This window comes from Arabidopsis lyrata, assembly GCF_000004255.2.
Source record: "Arabidopsis lyrata subsp. lyrata unplaced genomic scaffold ARALYscaffold_4, whole genome shotgun sequence".
Classification (NCBI taxonomy): Eukaryota; Viridiplantae; Streptophyta; class Magnoliopsida; order Brassicales; family Brassicaceae; genus Arabidopsis; species Arabidopsis lyrata.
Genome location: NW_003302552.1, coordinates 17,130,142 through 17,153,741, shown reverse-complemented (window position 1 = coordinate 17,153,741; position 23,600 = coordinate 17,130,142). Strand labels below are relative to the sequence as shown.

Here is a 23,600-nt window from a genome sequence, read left to right as displayed (position 1 = left end):
TGTATGATATAAGTATAACTACTCTTCTTGATTGGTGTTCTGTTCCATCACATTTACTCTAGCTCCATGAACTGATCATGGTTCTATCAGGTTTGATTTAGGGGACGACAACACATCATTTTCCCTCTCAACTTTCTGATTAAATCGTGTTGTTATAATCTTAAAATTTCAAGAAATTTAGGTTTGTTTCACTAACAAATGAATTGCCTCGTTAGCTCAGAATTTTTTTTATGCAGGATAGAAAATTTGGAATGAACATTGTAATAACTAAATTTCCGGGTGAGAAGGGCAAAAGACTCGTATCATAGTAGCTAATTATACTAACCAAAGGCAAAAGACTCTCGTATCATAGTTGAAAAATGTTGCTTAAACTTTAAATTAACAAAAAGTATTCAACTCCAAAACTCTTCCACAATCTAACAAACTCCAAAATAAAATTGTTCTGACAAAATGAAACACATGGAGCTAAATAAAAGACATATCCCATAAGGCGGAAAACTCAGAGCCTTCTTCCTCTTCTACCACCCTTTCGGCGGGTACTGTCTGTTGGGATGGGGGTAACGTCCTCTGCAACAACAATTACAATGTTAGAAATCCTCAGGACATATTACAACAGAGCAAATAGCTTAGATAAGATTATGGGTTATGAAGCTTACCAATACGTCCTATTTTCATGCCAGAACGAGCAAGGGCTCTAAGGGCAGACTGAGCTCCAGGACCAGGTGTCTTGGTCTTGTTTCCACCTGTGGCACGAAGCTTCACATGCATGGCAGTGATTCCAAGTTCCTGTGTTTTAGATAGTCATTCAAAAAAGCAGTTAACAACCATGAAACAAAGCTTGTCTCTAATGAATCTGTTAGGTCATATCAAGTACCTTGCATCGCTGAGCAACATCCTGTGCAGCAAGCATAGCTGCATAAGGTGAGGACTCATCCCTGTCAGCTTTCACCTTCATTCCACCTAATCAGATATCAAAAGAGCAGAAGAAAATAATTACTCACTTATAATATGCTTGTTGTGTATTCAAGAATAATAACATTTCCGAGTGATCACTCAAATACTGAAACTACAAAGAGTTGAGAGACTAAAAATACTTCAACGCCAATGACATGAGAAGCAACAACATCAATGTTCTCAATTCAAGTAAGGATCACGAATGGATTATGTTGGAGCCAAATCAAAAGATGCTTACCAGTGATACGGACAAGTGTTTCACGACCAGACAAATCAGTAACATGCTGCAATTGGAGATAAAATGTCAGCTTCCAGTTGAAGAAATGATAAATAGCATCACAATTTAGCCAGAAACTCACAATGAAAGTGTCGTTGAACGAAGCAAAGATGTGGACAACACCGAAAACTTGCTCTCCCTCACCAACACTTGGTCCAAGAGTCACAACATCAACCTTTGGCTCTTTAGTCTTTCTCTTTGACGACTACATACAGAATACACATAAACACTCAATTGCATTAAGCTCCAACAATAATATTAACACATAATACAAAAAAAAAACCAATCTCTCATATCATTTCAAATCACAGGCCTAAACAATAAAAGGGGCATTTTCTCACTAATCCAATATTCCAATCAAACAGCAGATTCAGGATCCAAAACAAAGAAAGATAGATACTTTCTTATCTTCAAATGACGCGAATTAATAATGGAACAACCTAAATCTACATATGTATTCTCAAACCAATCAGAGATAATCAGAGAAAAGATGAAAACTTTACAAGGACGAAGCTTACCATGGTTCAAGGCGATTAAAAGTAACTCAGATTTGGAAGAGGCTCTTGGTTCTTGAGTTCCGCCTACACAGAGTTTAGCAAGAGAGAAACGCTAGGAGAATCAGAAATCGATTTTATATTAGGGTTTATGAGAACTAGTGAGGAACGAAAGAAGCCTTCGTTTAGGGTTTCGAAGTAAACTTGGGCCGAATCTTACTGGGTTCAGCCCATGTTATAACGACATCGTTTCGTGATTTTTGGGTAAAATAAAATATTAAAAATATTTGACAACTGTGGGATTTGAACCCACGCCCTTTCGGACCAGAGCCTAAATCTGGCGCCTTAGACCACTCGGCCAAATTGTCAATTGTTGATAGGGAAGGATCGTGATTATATATATCTTTGGTTATGTTCCTTCCATAGACTTTATTAAGCTTCATGTTCTATTGTTCAAGATCATTGTTTACCAGATGAGAAAGTTAGGACAAGTATGGTACATGAACCATTGTTTATTACAAATTATTGCCTTCTTGGCTAGTAGAACTGCACATGAGTTCTGTTCACGATGTCGGAAATTGAACTTCGTTAATGTAAACATACTACGCCATAACCAAATTGTTTCAATATTGTGTCGTAGACCATGATTTTATATATCAATTCTTTAGTTGTTAGTATTGTTTATTTGTTTTCACTTTTGATCCCAAACTTTAAAACTATTTATTTACCAGTGTGATGATGTCTGAGATAAAGTAGTAGTAAAAAAACTAGGAAGACATCAAACAAAGGAAAAGAGATATTCGAAATTCAATTTAAATTGAAAGAGGGCAAATTGTTTATGTGACTCGAGCAATCTCAACAGCTTTTTTGAGAGCTCCTAAGAGACTTCTCATGATTCTTTCTTCTCCCGGAGGTGCTTTATCTTTCTTCCTCCCATTACGCGTCGCTTGGAACACTAAACCATTCTCTGTTGTTTGGAAAACCAAACAGTCTATGTAAACAGGAACATCGGTCTTGCCTTCATCTTCCATCACTATGAATCCTAACCTCGCTCCTCCACTTATTCTATCCACCTATAACAAAAGAAGTAGCTTCTTTAGCTTCTATAATTACCACTTCTGATACAATGTTTTGAAGATTTTATATGATCACTAACAATTTATATGATCCGTAGCCAAAATTATTGACATAATTTTTGATCAATCGCAAATTACCTTGAGAGGAACAGGAAGAGGTAGATTGGCACCTTGGCAAAGACTGTTGGCCCACTGTTGTAGCAAAAAAAAAAAAAAAAAATCAAGAAAAGATCGCTAGAAGGAGGGGTCGAACCTCCGACCTTGTGGTTAACAGCCACACGCTCTAACCAACTGAGCTATTCCAGCTTTTGCATGTTACAAATTTTACCTGAAAGAGAAGAGTTTCGAATCTCGCGAGATCTGTATTCACGGGAAGCTTCATTGTACCCAGAGAAACTCCATCTTCTCCCTCTGCCTTAAAGCCACCGTTTCCCGGTGAAGCATTTGCTACAATTGCCCTCTTTATATGCCGGCGACTCATTGCGCCATTCGTCGGAAGCAGGCAAGGAATTGAGAGACGGCGAAGGAATATAGCCGGAGATCGGACGGTTACTACTGGAGGTGGAAAGAAGAGAGACGTTGCTGCGAAAGCCATTTTCCTACTCTCGGGTCCTTCACATAGTGATAGCTTTTTAGAGGATATGATGAGTTAAAACATGAAAATCTTGATGACGTGTTCTTTTCTAAGCCGTTGATTGTCACATGTGATGAGAAATTACTTAGGATTATATGATTTGATTAGGAACGAGGCAAAATACAAGAAGAAATAAAATAGTCATTTAAAGGATTTAAATCGTTTTTTTTTATAATCGAAGTAGAGTCAAAACCAGTCTACAATAGTATCAAGGACCAGTACAGAGTTATATAGTTCTTCATGCCATAAAACGTACGTTTTACTAATGCTTCTTCTCCTTAACAAAAACTTCTCTGCCCCAATCAATCGATCACTTTAGTCCTCAGAATCTTCACTTCATGGATTGGCCTGGAAATTGAGAATAGGAAAGAGATTGCTTCAATTACTCGGTTTTTTCAATGGGTGGTCAATTATTGTTGATTTCGAATGAGTAAGTAAACTTTACCTGTCGGTGTTATCAGTTTGGACACTACCGAGCCTCTTGATCACCTCCATACCACGGCACACTCTGCCAAATATTGTGTGCTTTCCTGAAAGTTGCATATAGATGTTAAAGAAGAGCACAGCAGTCAATGATCTCAAAACATTGTAAGATATTAAACGAGTGTATTCAAGAGATGAAATGTGTTTACCATCCAAGGACGGTTGTGGCGCTAAAGTAATAAAGAATTGACTCCCATTTGTATTAGGACCAGCATTTGCCATTGATAAAATTCCAGCTCCTGTGTGCTTCAACTCTTTGGTTATCTCATCCTCAAACTTCGAACTAGGAAAAGGAGCAAGGCAAAAAAAAAACATAAGACAAAAGCTAGATCAATATAAAATATCCTACAAAGTAAAAGCTTTGGTGTTTCAAGCCTCTGAAACACATCAGTGGACACAAAACAAGATTGAAATGGACATTTAATAAAGCAACTTGAGTAGTGTCAATCAACTTGAGACTTGTAAAAACTTGTGCTAGTCGACTATATACATCATGCTCAGAAGTTTTGAATAATGAAAGGTTTTCCCCAATTTCAACATCTCAGTTAGTCTTGAGTAAATATCAAAAGAAAAGTAACTTCACCAAAGCCTAAGAGAGCTACACTTCATCAGAGATTGATTTTATCCCCACCAAAACTAACTTCATCAGAGCTTAGCCATAACTGATCCAAATTCGATTACTAACAAACCCACGGAATCGACAAGTAAGATAAAGGAAAAACGATTATAAGATAAAACATTGAAACGTACCCATAAATGGATTCACCACCTCTTCCAGTTCCTGTAGGATCCCCACCTTGCACAATGAAATCCTGCAACAAATCAACAAAGTCCTTAAAAATTCATCACAGTGATGATCTAAGATTCCAAGTACAACGAAAAGTAGATTAGAAACAAAGAAAACAAACCTTGACGATTCGGTGACCTCTCCGGGATAGTTCAACGAAGTTCCGGCAAGTTCTCGGGGAGTGTTTATAATACATCTGAGTGTTTATAATACATCTGAGCAAAAATTGACACACAAATCAAACCATTGTAAACCCTAAAATCTTCACACGGAGAAGCTCGATTCAAGAAAAATACAAACGGAATGTTGAATTAGAGAATGAAATCTAGATCTCAAGTTCGTTCGTGCAAGCCCTATATGAATGTAATGGCTGGAATTTTTTTGGTTGATTCGACAATGAAAAGGGGAATAATAGCAAGAGTGAGAGAGAAACCTCGACGGTGAAAGGACCCATGGAGGTCTCGAGCGTAACCTCCGGCGGACTTCCTTCAGGTCTCGCCGACATTTTTCAGCGACGAAGAGAAAGAGAAGAAGCAATTCGTCGGGAACCGAAGGAGACTACGATGCGACGCAACTCTCCTACCTTTATCGGGTCGGATCTGATTCTTTATCGGTTTATGGGTCGGCTCGAATTTTATAAATCGCTTGGGCCTTAGTGTAATTGATATTAGAGGTTGAAACTATTAAAAAATTAAGTTCGGCCCAAATTAATATCAATTACACAAACACGAACGTGTGCAAGTGCAACCCACTATATGAATTATCTCAACTAATCAAGTGTGTAACCGTGGACATTTTTCTTTCTTTCTTTTTTTGGTCAAATTGCATTGGACATGTAAGGTTTGATATATATTTTTTTTTGGAAAAATCATTGCTAGCTACACGAACTATACGCCAACACATAACCACACATGCAGACTATTTTAATGTTTCGCTAACTACATGAACTATTGGTATTACATACGGACATCCCTGAACTATCATCGGTTATGTGTGCAACACCATAACCATCATTTCCAAATAATATAAATGTCTTGTTAACTACACGAAGTATTTCATTTTTTTGTCAACTACACGAAATATTTTCATCAATTTTTTTTTAAAACTAATAAGTTAAATAAAACTATATAATATATCAATTTAAATTATAATGCACACATATATCAATGTAAATTATAATTTAATTAAGTGACACTTAAAAATTTAGTTAAATTAATTTCATATAAAATATGTGTGTGCATTAAAAAATAGTTAATTAATTTAACTTAAAATTATAAGGGATACTGCATATGTGTTGGGGTCGGATCTCACACATTTTTGGTAGGATCCACTTGGATCTGTCCACGTCATTATTACATAATAATCCTCTTGGAGTTAAAGATATTTTATTATGAGAATCAAGCTTGACCAGTCGGGAGTTCGATTCGGTTTACTATATTATTTAGTTTTATTTAACTTATAGTGAGGTATAATTTAACTAAGTGACTATTTTAAATTTTTAACAATTTAATATAATAAATATTAAATTAGTTAAATTAATTTAACTTAAAAGTATAATGCATTAAAAGTTATAATATATATATATATATAATTTATAACAGCGTAATATTTACTTTTTAGTTATTTTTTATTTTTTAATTACTTTTAAAAAAAAATTGATGGAAAATACTTGGTGTAGTTGACAAAAAAAAAAAAATACTTCGTGTAGTTAACAAGATATTTATATTATCTGAAAATGATGGTTATGGTGTTGCACACATAACCGATGATAATTCGGGGATGTCCGTATGTAATACCAATAGTTCGTGTAGTTAGCGAGACATTAAAATAGTCTGCATGTGTAGTGATGTGTTGGCGTATAGTTCGTGTAGCTAGCAATAATTTTTCCATTTTTTCTTATAACTTAATTTGAAGATTCGTACCATTAAAGGTTGATTTTTGTCATTTCTTAAACTAAAACTGGATATTTTGCATGAGAATTGTTTTTAGGGCTTTTTAGAAAAGTAAACACTTTTTAAAAAGTAATTTGTAAAGTATGTAGTTTTTTTTAAAATTAGAGAAATAGACACTTTCTTACTTTTTTGTGAGATAGAGCTTTTGTCTAATAGACTAAAAGACAAAATACACATCAAATACTAAAATATCCCTTATTTTGAGAAAGAAGAAAAAGAATATGAGGGACCATTTTTATTTTGTTATTTTATTCTTTATCTATTTGTTTTTTTTTTTGTCTTGAATAATTATTTTTAAAGATATTTTTTTTAATCACCTTGATTTTTATATTTTCATGGCACTATTCTCATACACAAACATTTCAAAAACCGTTTTGTACACTAACACTTGTACACCGATATTTCATAAATCATCAAGTACACCGACTTGTCTCCTACTTATAAATTGAAGTAATAATTGTTCAATATATTTGTACAAACATGGTGATTGTATAAACCAAATATTATATTCAATATGATGGTGTACATGATGGTGTACATAATTAAATTACTTTTGATGGTGTACATAATGATGTAAACCATTATGATGTACGAGATTGGTGGATGAAACGGTGTACACAACTTTTAAATGACAACATACGAGATTGGTAGATAAAATGTACAAAACTTGGTATACACTTATAGAGAATGTATAAACTATTATTTCAATTTACTTGTGTACATCATCTCGTACACTGATGTTTGTACAAAATATGTGAAGGTGTACGATATCGTAGACGGTACAAAAGGTGGTGTATGGTGCGACCCACTATTACATCATTTCATGTACACTATTAATATTGTGTACACCATACTTTACATCATCTTCGTACACCATCGTATTATGTAGTTATACACCATTATAAATTGCCATTTATACACCACCTTATACACTATCATACTTTGTATATCACCTTCTAAAATCAGTATCATACATTACTTCTTATATTTTTGACGTACACTACCGTTTGTACACTACCGTTTGTACACCATCGTTTACATTATTACGTACACCGTCGGATTAAGATCAAATAATAAAAAAATGTTACGTATCCGTAAATATAGCAAAATTAGACTTTTTAAATTCACATAAATTTTTTAAAGATTAAGATGTTATTGTGGTAATTTATTTTATAAAGAATTTCTAGCAAAACAAACTAAAAGTATTTAAGTGAAAATAAGAAAGAAAAAGAAAAAAATATTTGACTTTAAGTCAATTTTGTCATTATCTAACAAAACAAGAAAACAATAAAAGGTTATATAAGTCATTTACTAAAATCTCTATTACACAAAAAGTTGTATTAGAGAAGAAAGAGAAAATTGTCTATTTTTCCAATTTCTAAAAAAACTACCTATTTTACAAATTATTTGTTGAAAAAGTGTCTACTTTACATAACTAGATTTGTGACCCCGCGCAATGCGCGGGATTTTACTTATAAACTATTAACAATATAAGCCGTGAATATAAATATATATATTGAATTTTAAAAGATAAATCTATAATGACATAAACCTATTTATGAAATGATATATAACATAGATTTTATTGAGAATAATGTTTCTCTTGAAAAAAACAACAAATTTTTAGGTAACACGTGGTAAAAAATTAGTTGAAAAAATTCAGAGAAATATAATACAATCTCGACCATGTCATGTTCATACATCTTTTTGAATTTAGTCAATTTCTCTTGAAATTATTTCGCTGTCATTTTATTCGTCATATTCTAATATGCAGTCGTCCACCTCGCGACATTTTATCTCTTTTCACGTTCTTTTCGTTAAAATAATTGATTAAATTTTTGATTCATTATAAACTTACATTAAAATTATATTCTCTTTATCTATTTCATTTTTATATTTTATTTTTTCTTGTCTATTATAAAATGTTCTTTTTCCTACATATTAAATTTTATATTTGGATTCTTCCTATTCTCATACATTGCATTTTCCATGAAACATTGCACTCTAACGTTATTGTTTAAAGAAATCTTATATCTAATTGTACTTTTAAATCACAATTCTTTCCTTAAATATATTATACAATTTTATATATATTTTATCTTGATTTTGGATACATACTTTTTTCTTGAAAAATAGATATTCTTATTTCGTGTAATCTAAATTCTATAGTTTACTATCATATAAAATTTTTTTAATCTAAATATTTTATAAATCTTGAAAAGGTTAATGTCTTTCTAGCGTGATAACATATTTTTTTGTTTTCTACTTCTCATATATAAATTATATGTATTTGAAAATTATCTATATGCTTCTAATTTTTATTCATATTTTTATCTTATATATTTTTGTGCTGTGTTTTATTAATTCATTAACTTCTATTTTTGAATTATCTATTTGTATATTAACTTCTATTCACATATTTTTGTGGGAAAAACCGTCATTTTCAACCCCAACTATTTGGGGGCGGGTTTTTCCAACCCAAACTAAGGTCCCCCGTCAATTTCTACCCAAACTCAAAACTAATTCAAATTCAAAACCTAAACTAATGAAAATTAGCCGATTTCAACACGACAGAAGACGGTGTTAGTTCGGGATTTAACGGCTGCTGAGTCAGCGATATCGTGGCATTGACGTGGCGGAAAAACGGCCATTTTCAACCCCAACTATTTGGGGGCGGGTTTTTCCACCCCAAACTATTTGGGGGCGGGAAAAAATAAATCGTCGTCGTTTTCACTGACGTGGCTTCTGGTCAATGAAAACGACGACGTTTTATTTTTTTCCCCTTCAAACAACGAAACGACGTCGTTCTAATTTTGGGGAAAAATTAAAATTAGGGTTCTTCATTTTCTCTCGAAACAGAAAAATGTTCGTCGATTTTATGAATTCACAGGCACTGTAAACGGAATCTGAAAGAAATGTAGCAATAGCAAGAAAAAGCAAAATCTGTTCCTGAATAGTTTGGTCTAGCAATTGTGTCCGTCTAAAGATTTTGTCTTTCTTCCTGCAGTGGAATCATTGTACAGACATTCTATCTGGAAACTTGTCTGAAATCAATTGTGTTTATAGTCTCGTGACCTGAATCATCATCACTATAATTCACAACAATTTCAATCCGCATAACAATTCTTCATGAACTCTAAAGCTATGGTAACACACTGCCATTCATTAAAATTTCAACTCGACACAAATGGAGACAATACCATATTGTTTTAGAAATCATACAACCCCAAGATCCATCACATGGTAAGTAATACACAGTCGGACTATCGAATGATAGATCACCTTCGATGTATAAATAGTTTTTCTCTCACGACCCAACTACAAGATTACATGAATATAGCAGCGGCTTGGGTTTTGAATTTAAATTAGTTTTGAGTTTGGGTAGAAATTGACCGGGGGGGGGGGGGTCTTAGTTTGGGTTGGAAAAACCCAACCCCAAATAGTTGGTGTTGAAAATGCCCGTTTTCCCGCCACGTCAATGCCACGATATCGCTGACTCAGCAGCCATTAAATCCCGAGCTAACACCGTCTTCTGTCGTGTTGAAATCGGCTAATTTTCATTAGTTTAGGTTTTGAATTTGAACTAGTTTTGAGTTTGGGTAGAAATTGACGGAGGGTCTTAGTTTGGATTGGAAAAACCCGCCCCCAAATAGTTGGGGTTGAAAATGGCCGTTTATATTATATTAAACAATGTTATTGTTTATGAAAAAATATTTTCTTTTATTAAAAGATGATAATATAAAAGTATGTGAAATTTTTTTTAATGTTTCTTCGTTTAATAAATAAATTGAGTGGAAGTTTTATAAAGTCATATATATAATTTAAATTTTGATATCAATCAAAACGATTTAAATGGCAATTTGGTTTGAAATGCACCTATTAAATGTATTGGGTAAGGGGTTCGAATCTTTTTGGTAACATTTTATACCTATTAAAAATGTATGATGACGTGTACGCTGATGTGTCGCCTATGTTGACACTCTAAATGGAGTGAAAACTCTCTCATTATATATATAGATTTCTCTTGTTTTTAACCCTTTTTTTTTTGTTAAAGTGTTGTTTTTAACCCTTCATATGCTCTGAACTCTCATGCTTCTTTTCAACTCTTAATATAGCTTGAACATACCATTACTTATGTTTTTAATGTCAGTTTGAAGTATATTGTTTGAAATATACATACTTCAAACTCTCATGCTTCTTTTCAACTCTAAACATATAGCTTGTACGTACCATCATTGACGTTTCTAATGTTCTTCATATTGTCACTTGTCATGTACCAAATCAAAGTTGTATTTGTCCTAATTCACTCATGCATACTTCGTCAATTTAATCTAATATAGATTCTACATCACGCTTACTTAGGAACAACTATGATCTCCATTTATGAAAACTTGACACACACGTAGTAGCTTACAACAATATTGGTACAATTTAAAAACTTCAACAATAGCCGCCTTTTAACGGCTAATTATACGAAGGAATACTCTATTTATTGCCACATATATATATCTTGAAACTATATATAGTAGTCCCTTACTAGATATGACACTTCACTCAATGGCCGTTATGCTCCATAGAGATATTTTTTCAGGGTACATAGCCACCGCTTCCTTCTCCACCAACAGCACCGCCACCGCTTCCTTCTCCACCACCAGCACCGCCACCGTGACCATATCCTGAAGCAGCAGCATAACCTCCACCACCTCCTCCTCCACCTCCGGCACCACCACCACCTCCTCCTCCTCCACCATGTCCTCCAGCTTCTGCACCACCACCATATCCCTCTCCAGCTCCACCTCCTGCTCCGTAACCACCACCATGAGCTCCTCCTTCGCCAGAACCTCCTCCTCCACCACCACCATTTCCACCGCCTCCACCACCTCCATGTCCACCGGCACCTGCACCTCCACCTCCATATCCTCCTCCAGCACCACCACCTTGTCCACCACCGTACCCTCCACCATGTGCACCGCCACCTCCTCCACCGCCGCCTGCTCCGCTTCCTCCACCTCCACCATGCCCACCAGCTTCTCCTCCTCCGTATCCAGCTCCACCACCTTCACCACTTCCACCTCCGTAGCCTCCTCCAGGACCACCACCATCTCCTCCGCCAGCACCACCACCATGTCCACCACCTCCGCCTCCACCAATATGTCCCTCACCATGCCCACCAGCTCCACCACCTTCACCGCTTCCACCTCCGTAACCAGATCCTCCTCCAGGACCGCCGCCGCCGCCTCCTCCAGCACCACCACCATGTCCACCACCTCCACCTCCGCCAATAACACCAGCTCCACCGTAGCCAGCACCGCCACCTTCTCCGCCGCCACCACCAACACCACCACCTATACCAACACCAACACCGACACTTAAACCACTTTTCACGCCATAGGCAGCGACTTCAGCCTCGGATTCAGAGGAGGAGAGAAGTGCTCGTCTTGCAGAACATAACCCTAAACCTATTATGAAACATAGAAAGAAGAGATTTTTGTGACTAGCCATGTTCACTCTTTCTACTTAAGATTTAGTTGTGAGGTGAGTTTGCTTTGAGAATGTGTCCGTATTTATAGGCATTTCATGAGACCCAACCGCGTTTGTTGCACATAGGATGGATGTCCTAAATTTTACACGTTGAGGCCCATACCTAACCTATCAATTTCATTTGATCTTATGTGCTTTTATCTAGGAATGTCATGATTATAGGTAATTCTGTTATATATAACTACGAACACTGTTTTATGTATAGGTTTTAAACTTTTAGGTCACAATACGGTGGAATTAATAACAACAATAAGTTTTTTTTGTGGTTGGTATGCTAGCATTAAATATTTATTTCTTGAGACGTTTTCCAATGAAATGGTAATTTTTTTTTTTAACAAACCATATCGGCTGATCCGGTCAGCTTCGGTAGAAACACACCGAAGTGCTTCAGAGTGGACTTCTCTCCGAAAGTCTACCACACTGTCTGGCTACCCCCTGACATTAGTCGGAAAGCATTCGAAATGGTATTTTTAACTACAAAATATCATTTCGTGTATATATATGATAGTACATTTTTCTTTAACCAAAATGTATTATATGAGATTTATATATACGAGTGTTAACACATCGACGAGCACTAATAGAAATCTCTAGACTAAATTTGTTTTCATATTTATAAAAACAAGTTTTGATCAGCTAAAATCTATAGCTTCGCAAAGTGATTGGCCAGTCTTCGATTTACCCCATTTGGTAATCTTGTTGAGTTAAAGTCTTACGAAGTTTGAATAAGATAACGACCAGTCCACTAGCTAGTTAACAACACTTCCCGTTTATAGACGGTAGACCGATACACTTTTATCCACATATACGGTTAACGGTTTATGAGGTTTACTATACTGTATGTATATCACGTACCAATATATATGCGTGATTGAGAGCATCATTATAGGCAGTGGCGGACCCAAGATTTTTTTTTACATGGGTCAATTACATTATGTTAAAAAATATACTTTGTAAAACATTAACAAATTTGAGGAATCGAACCAGGATTTGGTGGGTCAGAACTAGCACATGTTACCAAATTAGCCACAGATGCATTACAGGCACTCATCAAAGTCTTGAATATATAAATTTAAGGTGTGTCAGCTGACCCACCTTCCTCCAACATGGGTCCGCCAATGATTATAGGTAGTTTCTTAGAGATAGATCTTAGTAATATTTAAATAATTTATTTGTAAAAGTGATTGTTAAGAGATAGTATTTTTGAGTTAAGATTTTTGTGTGATTAATGGTAGGCTTTTAACATGTGGTTCTTAGAAAAAGAAATATTAATATAAAAATAAAATTTATAATTATAGAAAATTTAATAATTGTTGCAAATTAAAAAAATTAAAACATACATGAGAGACAATTTATAACATAAATCACAAATATTTTAAACTTAATTTCTTCTATATTTGTCCATTTATGCTCGACCAAATCATTATTCAATTGTTGATGCATACCTCGATCACGAACTCGAGCTCTATTTTCGAAGAAATTAGAATGCGTATCTGTAGAATATGTGAAATCCGCCCAATCAAAACGTGACATGTGGCACCTCTTAGGTATTTAAGTGATTTAAATTAAATAGTTAATACCTAAGATTCAGCTAACATCCCCCTATAATGATGCTCTTACTATAAAAGATACGAACACTTGTGTGTTAATTTCAGATCAGTAAGTAATGCCACTTGTGTGTGTATGTTTGGTTGTCTCCCATATTGCATAAATGACATATTTAATCAACTAATTATATATACTGTAAATATAATGAATCAGACCTATTCACATATTATCATATTGTTCTTTATGGATATCTGACTCACTCCTATGTCTACACTAACTCTCAGAATTTAAAATCAATTCCTAACAACTTGTGTTTATTAGTGGCTCTCCTCTAATATTTTTACAAGGCAATATATAGGTGTAAACTTTGCATAAACGTAATTAATTACACGAATATATGACCTCCAGTTAGTTGTCTTTTTAGAATGTCTATACATATTTCATTATCAAGAAATTTTGAAAAGATATGATTTTTTATTATAATTAAAAGGCCATGTGAAACCCTCATTATTAGTGTTTTGGGCCTTTTGGCAATGACAATGAAATGTGCCATCCAGCAAATTAGCAACACTGGAGAGATATATTTTCCAATCACAGACCCACTTGTTATTCTCTTTCTGTTAATAAAGTTTATAACTACATTAGAACAAAATAAATAGGTAAGTTTCATCACAAAAATCTTATTTAGGGGATTAATAATAAGAAAATTTATATTTTAACCCTTTTTCGTGAATGTGATATATATTTATTAAGGTCAAATGTATATTATGTCAATTTAGCTTGATTTTATTTATAACAAATTTCATTGCAGATAACAAGCATCTTACATACCATTCACACTAATTCATTATTCTATACTATGAAATTTTAACACATGCTAAATACTGTATAAGACAAAGACAACCGTAATCTAACCTAACGCTAACAATACCGAACCAAAACCGTATCAAAACGACATTGATTAGACTTTGTTTACAATTTTACTAAAATCAAACTAACCGAACCTAACTAAACCGTACCAAAGCCAAAACTAACCTGAATGCCAATTGAAATGTGAGAGGATAGCCTAAAGACTAAAGAGGTGTTTAAACCGAACCATAGCATGCATGGTGTATGCCCGACCCTTCGATTCTAAGTCTTGAGTCTTGACAGGTTTTAGTTGGCCGCAAAGTGTAGTTTTTTACATATGAAAGTGGACCCAACCATTTCACTTTGTTTCACAAGTGGCTCCTTTAATACTTTCCTAAACTTTTGACAAATGGGTTTAGGCTTATGATTGTCATGAAAGATATAGAAGCACACTTCTATAAAGTTTAAGAACTTATCAATATACAAAAAAATAGAGTAAAATGTTAAGGACTAAAACTGCTAATTAATATTCCACATTATGTATATTTTTGACTGATATATTAAAATATAATTTCATCCTAGTAAAAATTTATTTTTAAAAAAATGCATGTTTTCGTTTTGTAATACCCAATTCATGGTAACTTAATGATTGAAAGATTTTACATGTTAGTTGAGGAAGCATACATGTTCGTATGTGAAGTGTTATATATATATTACATGTTTAGTTTACACATTACAGAATTTTAAAATGTTACACAGTTAAGGTGCCGCGGCCTCGCGGACATATCTCTTCCTTCGGAGCCAGCCGTCTTCCAAGAGAAAAACCGTAGGCCCATAGTATTGTGACTTGTGAGTTACATCAAAACACGATGATCACTCGACCCTTTCACAAATTCTTTTCTTCATCCTTGTCCAACATGACCAGTGCACACAATGATCCCACAACCAATTTCATCTTCATCTTCTTCTTCTTCTTCTTTTTAAAAATGTTAAGAACCAATTTCGTCTTCTAAGAAAGGAATTTATTATATTTAACCCTTAATCTGAGCCATTGGAAATCACAGTGTTGGTCAAAACATCTATGATCCTGTATTCCCGTGTTTGATATACATACATGTTTTTTTTTAATATAGGACAGGAGTGTTAACATAGACGTCTTTTTAATTCTTGTTTTCTGTTAATAAAGCATGCGTGGTGTTTTGGCGACTAAGGATTTTGACCTAGAAAACGTTCATTATCAAAACAACTAGCTACAAAAAAAAAAAAAGACATTAATTAATTATTTTAAAAGAAAAGATCTTTCCTCAGAAACACACCCCAACAAAAGAAAGATTAGAGCTCTCTTTCCAGAGACGTTCCTTAACACCAAGCTTGCAGAAAACATAGACATCATGTGACGCCTGAACAATTTGATCATGAGAAAGGCTGCGAGCTCCCCAATTACTCCTACATATCTCCTTATCTTTCCTCACTCCCTCGTGCCCCAAACACTCCTCCACAATCTTCTCAAACAGGGCCGGTCCGGAGGGCAAGCAAGTGAAGCCACCGCTTAGGGTCTCACATTGTTAAACACTTTTTTTGGGAGAATTTTTTTTTTTTTACATTAACAAAAAGGCCCAAATTGTTAATTATGCGTAGGGCATTAAAAAAAATTTAGAAACTTCGGACCGGCCCTGCTCAAACGAACTATTGCGGAGCCACGTAGCCAGATAGTGCCTTATGTCGAGAAGTCTCCATATCTCCAACTGATGGCGGAATCTCTCGAGATTATCCTTGTCTTGACTGTTCCAGACTCCAACGAAAGTGATTGTCTCATCCTCCAAGAAACTTCGAAGGACGTCGGGCATGCGCTTACAGTGAGACAACTGGATGATGAGACAGCGGGTACCAACACATAGTTGGAGAATATCCGGTGGAGGATCGGAACCACCGGGTGTTCATTGGACGTCTAGTCCGACAACGAGAGGGTGTGACGAGCGAAGACGGCTGAAGAAGCGGATGCTATGGATCCATCGGCGGACGTCTAGTCCGACAAAAGCACCTAGCCATTTGATCTTATTTGAAAGAGATACAGAGAATCCTAACGTTCAAGAAAACGTTCTCCAGCGTGATACACTGCCAATAATTATTTGTTAAACCTCATCAGAAGAAGAAGAGATATATACATCAATTTATATAGAAAAAAAAGCTTAACCTAATTTCTTAAAATAAGATAAAGCTAAATGTAAATAACACTTTTTTTTTTGGTAGGCAATGTAAATAACACTTTTAGAGATAGTATTAAATTTTCTAAATTGAAATATTGACAAATTCACAATATTTCCATTATCAAATTTTGAATTTGAAAAAAATAAAAAGATTTTATCAAGATATCTAGGGGAATATTTTGCTGGAATATAGCTTGAGGGGAATATTTTTTTGTATTTTGTATATCTGAAAATCAAAAGTTTGAAGGGGGAATGATTCTGGGCTAGGCTTTTGAAATCAAAAAGCCCAAATTTGCAAATTTTACATTAGTTTTTGTTTGGGCTGGCGCTGTTGGACCATTTTAGGCTTATATCTAACATCTGGCCATTTAGAAAGAGTTACATGGTAATTGATTTTTCAAGTTGAAAAGAAATTTGTATCAAAATCACTAAAAGTTGTGAATTATTATGTATCTAATTTTTTATTTACCAAATTAATGCTATAACAAAGTTCGATTGTACAATTGGCATGGAATAAATTGAACATAAATCACACATTATTAAGCACTACTTTTGCCTACGAACGGATACCAACTTCATTAGTTTACAATTTACTTCTGTTCAATTGTTAGAGTCAAGTGGGGGAAAGTAAGAAGCAACAACTCCTCTCCCCAGACCCTAACAAATCAACTAAACTCAATATCAAACTATTAAAAAAAAGCTCATCGTTAATCAGCTACTAATTATTCCTAATCAAACAATGCTTAATACAAGCACTATATAAACACTAGTCCATCTTCCATTAGTTTCCCACCACAACTACAAAAACATTCTAATACACAAAGAACACACTTTCTCTTTCTTTTAAACCCCAATTGCAAGAGAAAATGGCGAAAGAGTCCACCACCATTGACGTCGGCGAGCCAAGCACTGTCACCAAAAGTTCAAGCCATGTCGTGAAGAAGAAGGGCTTCGTGGCAGCCGCCGCAGGAGGTGGTGCCAAGAGAGGTTTAGCCATATTCGATTTCCTCCTCCGTTTGGCGGCCATAGGAGTCACCATCGGAGCTGCCTCTGTCATGTACACCGCCCAGGAGACTCTTCCCTTCTTTACTCAGTTCCTCCAGTTCCAAGCCGGTTACGATGACCTTCCTGCATTTCAGTACGTCCATTCCTATCTTCGTTACTTATTTACATATGTTTACAAAATTAATGCATATATTATATCTCTAACTACGATGGTGAACCATATACTTCTAATTTGTTATAGTTTTCTTGAAATCAAATATTTAAATTCGAGTTAATAGTAAGTCAAGTCATGTTCCTGTTATATCATTGTGCGGTTAGTGACCTAATGAGATAATATAAATCGTTTTTTAAGGTACTTTGTGATAGCCGTAGCCATAGTCGCTAGCTATCTCGTCCTTTCACTTCCATTCTCCATCGTAACTATTGTCCGTCCACTCGCTGTCGCGCCTCGGCTGATCCTCCTCATCTTCGATACTGTAACTTACCTTATACCTATATAATTCATTTCTTTTTCTTAAGTTCATATTACTCACTCTCTATTATGTTATGGTGGTATATATAAAGTTGGTCGTGACGCTCAACACATCAGCAGCAGCAGCCGCAGCATCAATCGTCTACCTTGCACACAACGGCAACCAAAGCACCAACTGGCTCCCTATCTGTCAGCAGTTTGGAGACTTTTGCCAAAACGTGAGCACCGCTGTTGTAGCAGCTTCTATCGCGATTCTCTTCTTCATTGTTCTCATCATCATCTCCGCCATCGCCCTCAAGAGGCACTGATTTCATCTTTTTTAAGTGTCAAGATCGTAATGTACTTGTTGTATATGTTTGTGGCTTTGTGTAACATGACAATTGGTATTATTGTGTGAAAATGTAATTGAAGTTGTTTATGTTTTTTAAAAGAAATTTGACTTTTGGTTTAACTTAAAAGCTTCCGATTCATATAGAGGTTCTCCAAAGACAAAGCACAACAAAAGACACAAAGCCTAAAATCCCAAAAGCTACAGTCAAAATATCAAATACCGATTCTACCCTCATCTTCTTCTCCTTCACCTCTCTCTTCTTCTCCATAAACTCTTCATGTCTTCTCTTCGATTCTACTTCTCGTCTTCTTCCATTTACCCTTTTACCCTCCATGACACTTCTCAAAATGACCAAACTGTCCCTCCCGTTCAAATGCGTTCCCTCCATCTTCTCTACCTTGAGACTCACTTCCCTCACGTGCATCTCCTCCTCTCCGCACGTGACCACCGTGATCACACACTCCACCGTCTCCACCACCGTCGCGAATTGCGCCTCCACTTCTCCGCTTATCCAGTTCCTCTGCACCGACACCGGCCGGTGACTCGATAGATTCGCCGCTCGTTTCCCGATTGGATCAATCACGATCCAGCTCAAAGTCAAATCCTTCTCTAAATCACGACACGTGTCTTCCGTCCTCCGTCTTCTCTTAATCGGCGTCGCCACCGTATCCTTCGTATCCACCAGATCAATCCTCAACGGCGAGCTCTTAAACCACGCCGTCGTAGTCTCCGTCTTAACGACTCTACTGAAAATCAATTTCCCTTTGTAGTGAAGATCCACGGCGGAGATCAATTCGGGAAACGCACGGTCGAGATCAGAAACTGAACCGGCGGTTTCAACCATAGAATAAGCGTCGGAGAAAAAAGAACGAGAACCATCGGAGCAAGAAGGCCACGTGGACCGGCAGATTTTGGACCAGAGGATCTCATTGGAAGCGAGATGGTGAAGATATGAGGAGGCGCAAGAGACGGAGGCTAAGGTTGCGCCGTCGAGACGTGTCAAGATGTGAGACTCTATGATGTCGTGATGGACGGTGGAGATTAAATCTGTTACGGTGGTAGAGGAGGAGGAGGCCATCTCTGTTCACGTTGCTCTGAGTGATTAGTACTAATTGCGAGTGATAATTGATTATTTAGTTAATGATATTTTGGTTAATCAGTGAAGGGTATTTATATAAGAGCGTCAAAGTCTTTTTGTTTGACAAGTTCATCTTTTTTATTTTTATTACAATAATACCACTACCGAAACTGGGGCAAGTTGATATTTTTTTTTAATAACGTCATTTTCTTAGTATAGTATAATAGATAATTGACGCAATTATGTTGGGGTTGAAAAGATTGATGAAATTGATATAGAAGAAAATTTGGACTATTTTTTTGAAAAAGATCTATGTGATACATCATTTATATTAATTGTTTCAAACTTTCAATTGTGTTTTATCATATAGATTTTCGTCGAATTTATAGATTTTTTGGAAACTACACGCACATGATTGAGGAGACTATATATGAAATTTTGAACAAAATTATAGATTTTACGTAAGAAATGTCCACGCGAAGAATACTTAGCAAAATCATCACCCTCACATGCCATTCGATTTTCGGACAACTTGAATATCCCACTAGAAAGAAAAAAATAATATATATATATATATTTATGTATATGTATATTCTATTCAAAATATACTCTTTTTGTCAATTATACATTATTCAAGAATTTGGTATTGATTGTCAAACTACATATATTTACTATACTGTATATTCAAACACACAGGCCTTACATGCTAATTTTAGCTAGACATCGTTTATTTATATACTAATCAAAGTTGTCTAATTTTGTCTAAGTCTAAAGATATCCACACAAGAATTAGCGTTAGTTCTGAAAATAAATTATCAGAAACATAAGAATTCACTAGAAAGAAAATAAAATAAAAAATTTAAACAGTTAATCAGTGAGTCACAGACCTAGCTAGCTATCATTGCATTGGAAAAGGCCCAACAAACATTCGGTATGTCTTTCTACAGAGAAGCTCTGATCTAACGTACTATATAATAAAGTCTTCTGTTTTTGTGTTTCTATTATAATGACCTTTAGGGCTTTAACATTAACGTAATTTACTAGAAATAACAAAAGATTAATACAAGTACCGAATGCTTCTTTTTCCAAATTTCGATTAGATCATAGAAGTACAGACGCAACTAGTGTCAGAATCCTTAATGCAAAAAAAACATAAAATGATCATGAAGATCAGAAACGTACACACATATGCGACGAGGCATTCACAAACAAAGGAGTCATAAATAAAGATACGTAAGAAGGTGGGAAAGGCATGGCCCATGTTATAAATTAAATGTATGATAGTATCATACCATCTCTCTTTTCTTGTTTTTATCACCCGTAATTTCAATTATACTAGCAAGGGTCGGCGATACAGTATTAGTAGCAAAATACAATATGTGACATAGTAAGTATAAGGCCGGTGAACAAAAAAGTAAAATAAATAAGGCTTTGAATGGTCGGAGATTTTAAATAGCTTTTAATTTTAGTTTTTGGGTTTATGGAACATATGTCATATGTTATTATTATTCGATCTCATAAACTGTTAAATCGTATAAAATTATATGACCTTCAATTAAGCGGTTCAAGCATTAGCCATTGGATCGTCCCATGATTAGTACTTAGCCAACTTTTTAACATGGACAATGAGATCACCTTTTTTTATAGTTAAATATAATTTTAAAAGCAACAGGGAATGGACATTAGATTAAGGGTTCCCTTAATTTTAACTTTTTAAATCTTAAGACATCACAGTCGATTAGGTTTATACAGCTTTTGTGTTATAAAAATTTGACTAGTAAGTAATAACCAAAAGGAAAAGGTTGAATGAGAAAAGGAAATGCCAACAAATGATCTGCAGCAGCATGATAAATTATTGAAGATTAATAAATAACGTCGTCTTGGCATTTTCTTAAATACAAACAAAAATTTTAAAAATAATAATGTGTTCAATTAAAAGGATATATAGGAAGATATCATATGGCTAAAAATACTGTTGTCAAATTTGTTTATACTTTATTACTACCATCTATCACTAATCTATCTTAAATTTGTAGTGATATTGTTTCAGCAGTAACAGGTTCGTTGTAGATAACAATCGAGTTTAGGATAACATTGATTTGTAATGAATATAGTATACAACTTTGAACATTGTTAAAAAGTTGACGAAAAAAATCTATATATAATAGTTAAACCATAAAAATATTTATCGAAATGAAAATACTTAGAATTTGATTAATAGTTTAATAGACACTTAATAAACTAAGAAATATTTTTGGTTTCAATTGTGTGATATAAAAAATGAGCCGACGACATTATAGTATGTGTATCCGGTTCCTACTCTCAACCTAATTTTCCCCTTTATAATCTGACAGGCAAAATCCACTGCATATATACAGTTTTATTTTGGATTGTATATAGTATATAGTCAAGCACTGATGTTAGCGAATGTACTACATCTAGAGTTCGTGATACAAAATGAAGATATCATTAAAAAAGAATCTAACTCTTTGTATTGTCGGACATAAAATGTCTTTTCTATGGAAGTTTTATTCAAGATGGTGAAAACTTTTGGGAAGCAAAGAGAGCATCTACTAGGATGCAGGGTGAGCAATTTTGACCTCGGAGCAAGCGTCGTATGTTTATATAGGAGTAGGACTATGATCCATCTTTCGAAAGTTTTTAGAAGAATGATTAATCTGCGGAACAAAGATGAGGTTGTCTCTAGGATATATGACTTGGGAGTTGGGAATGTCGCCCCTAAGTTTCTCCAACGTTCAAGTTAGAATATAATTACGTAATTAATTAGTTATGAACAGGGGTTCTTCCAGTTCCGACACGCTAAACCGGTCAGAAGTGGCTCCTAATCCTATAAAATTTACTTTCTGCAGGTTTAAATCATTCGCCAATGCCACAAGTTTGTGCCTAGAGACTATATTCAAACAGGCCCAAGTTAGGGTCCATGTATCAATTGGATATTATAGTATCACGGAATAAGGTCTGAAAAGTCTCATGCTAATTATATGCTTATGATAATTTCGTAAAGAGAAGGTATATAATAATAGCATTCATCTGTCCATATGGAGCGGGTTACTTTTAAACTATCAAGTCAATTACAAACTTAATTGCAGCATTTGTTTAAGACATCTCATTTGTGTCAGTACTCATACATTATTCTTGCCATAATTCTCTGTATTGGAAAGCAATCTTGTGCTCAATTACTGCTAAGTGCAATGAACTTGCACAGATGATCTCATATCTTTTTCAAAAATATAGTTTTATAGTATTAATCCAGGTGTGTCAGATACCTACTAAATCAAACTTGGATTCTTTGTCTATTGTTAATTATTACATTAATTTCGTAATCACAAGTCTACAAATATCGTACGTTTATATGTACACAAATGTACATCACAGTGCACACATACTTAGACGTAGGTGTACGTAGCGTGGCACGTGGGTATACTAGTCTAGATACTTCTATGATAATGTTTTTTCTTTGTCTTTTTTTTTTTTTTTTCACTGAAAGATTGATATATATTCATAAAACTAGTGACACATACAAACTTCGGATCAAAGACAATCAATCTAGATCAACCACAATGAGTATTACACTAAGCAATACTACTTTCATCCTCAAAAAGCTTTTTTAACCAAAAGGGGAACCCGGTTGCTACGTACGATTGGCGACGATCCTCCATTGTAACACTCTTGGCAATAAGATGAGCACCTAGATTGGTAGCTCTAATCTCTACATGGAGGTTCCAATCCCAAAAATTCCTTAAATCCTCAGACAATAAAAGAGACTGAAACTTATAAGAGGGCCAAGCTGGTGGCCTTAGGACAGCTCCAATAAGATCCAAATCCTCAGAAGCAAAGATGATTTTATCAATTCTGAGACTTTTCATACTCTCAATAGCCCATTGCCAACAA

General features: G+C 34.9%; 7 protein-coding genes and 2 non-coding genes across 9 annotated transcripts; 1 reads left to right on the top strand and 8 right to left on the bottom strand.

Moving 5' to 3' along the window:
* Nucleotides 1-346: 346 nt before the first annotated feature.
* LOC9315663 (40S ribosomal protein S14-1) lies at nucleotides 347-1,864 on the bottom strand. The gene is made up of 6 exons (XM_002879550.2): nucleotides 1,750-1,864; nucleotides 1,314-1,436; nucleotides 1,193-1,238; nucleotides 875-960; nucleotides 657-786; nucleotides 347-567 (listed from the first exon to the last, which is right to left on the bottom strand). The coding sequence occupies exons 1-6, from the start codon at nucleotides 1,750-1,752 to the stop codon at nucleotides 500-502; spliced, it is 456 nt and encodes a 151-aa protein (XP_002879596.1). The 5' UTR covers nucleotides 1,753-1,864; the 3' UTR covers nucleotides 347-499.
* A 149-nt stretch (nucleotides 1,865-2,013) lies between these two features.
* Nucleotides 2,014-2,093, bottom strand: TRNAL-UAG. The gene has a single exon. It is a non-coding gene; the product is annotated as a tRNA-Leu (tRNA).
* Nucleotides 2,094-2,466: 373 nt separating this feature from the next.
* LOC9315662 lies at nucleotides 2,467-3,435 on the bottom strand. The gene is made up of 3 exons (XM_021028071.1): nucleotides 3,130-3,435; nucleotides 2,940-2,993; nucleotides 2,467-2,798 (listed from the first exon to the last, which is right to left on the bottom strand). The coding sequence occupies exons 1-3, from the start codon at nucleotides 3,394-3,396 to the stop codon at nucleotides 2,562-2,564; spliced, it is 558 nt and encodes a 185-aa protein (XP_020883730.1). The 5' UTR covers nucleotides 3,397-3,435; the 3' UTR covers nucleotides 2,467-2,561.
* Nucleotides 3,034-3,107, bottom strand: TRNAN-GUU. The gene has a single exon. It is a non-coding gene; the product is annotated as a tRNA-Asn (tRNA).
* A 127-nt stretch (nucleotides 3,436-3,562) lies between the features above and the next one.
* LOC9315661 (peptidyl-prolyl cis-trans isomerase CYP18-2) lies at nucleotides 3,563-5,320 on the bottom strand. The gene is made up of 6 exons (XM_002879548.2): nucleotides 5,139-5,320; nucleotides 4,827-4,901; nucleotides 4,669-4,730; nucleotides 4,068-4,201; nucleotides 3,881-3,965; nucleotides 3,563-3,783 (listed from the first exon to the last, which is right to left on the bottom strand). Exons 1-6 carry the CDS (start codon nucleotides 5,208-5,210, stop codon nucleotides 3,738-3,740), a joined length of 474 nt encoding a protein of 157 aa, XP_002879594.1. The 5' UTR covers nucleotides 5,211-5,320; the 3' UTR covers nucleotides 3,563-3,737.
* A 5,691-nt stretch (nucleotides 5,321-11,011) lies between these two features.
* On the bottom strand, nucleotides 11,012-12,297 carry LOC9315660 (glycine-rich protein DOT1). Its single transcript, XM_021028063.1, has 2 exons — nucleotides 11,307-12,297; nucleotides 11,012-11,276 (listed from the first exon to the last, which is right to left on the bottom strand). Exons 1-2 carry the CDS (start codon nucleotides 12,157-12,159, stop codon nucleotides 11,245-11,247), a joined length of 885 nt encoding a protein of 294 aa, XP_020883722.1. The 5' UTR covers nucleotides 12,160-12,297; the 3' UTR covers nucleotides 11,012-11,244.
* A 2,989-nt stretch (nucleotides 12,298-15,286) lies between these two features.
* Nucleotides 15,287-17,381, bottom strand: LOC9317494. Its single transcript, XM_021029079.1, is given in 3 exon segments — nucleotides 15,287-16,107; nucleotides 16,279-16,675; nucleotides 17,363-17,381. Coding segments are annotated over 3 exon segments (624 nt in total). The 3' UTR covers nucleotides 15,287-15,899.
* Nucleotides 17,306-18,730, top strand: LOC9315659 (casparian strip membrane protein 1). Its single transcript, XM_002881381.2, has 3 exons — nucleotides 17,306-17,940; nucleotides 18,160-18,283; nucleotides 18,372-18,730. The coding sequence occupies exons 1-3, from the start codon at nucleotides 17,669-17,671 to the stop codon at nucleotides 18,585-18,587; spliced, it is 612 nt and encodes a 203-aa protein (XP_002881427.1). The 5' UTR covers nucleotides 17,306-17,668; the 3' UTR covers nucleotides 18,588-18,730.
* LOC9317493 (probable F-box protein At2g36090) lies at nucleotides 18,726-19,988 on the bottom strand. Its single transcript, XM_002879545.2, has one exon. It carries the CDS (start codon nucleotides 19,686-19,688, stop codon nucleotides 18,747-18,749), a length of 942 nt encoding a protein of 313 aa, XP_002879591.1. The 5' UTR covers nucleotides 19,689-19,988; the 3' UTR covers nucleotides 18,726-18,746.
* Between the last annotated feature and the right edge of the window lie 3,612 nt (nucleotides 19,989-23,600).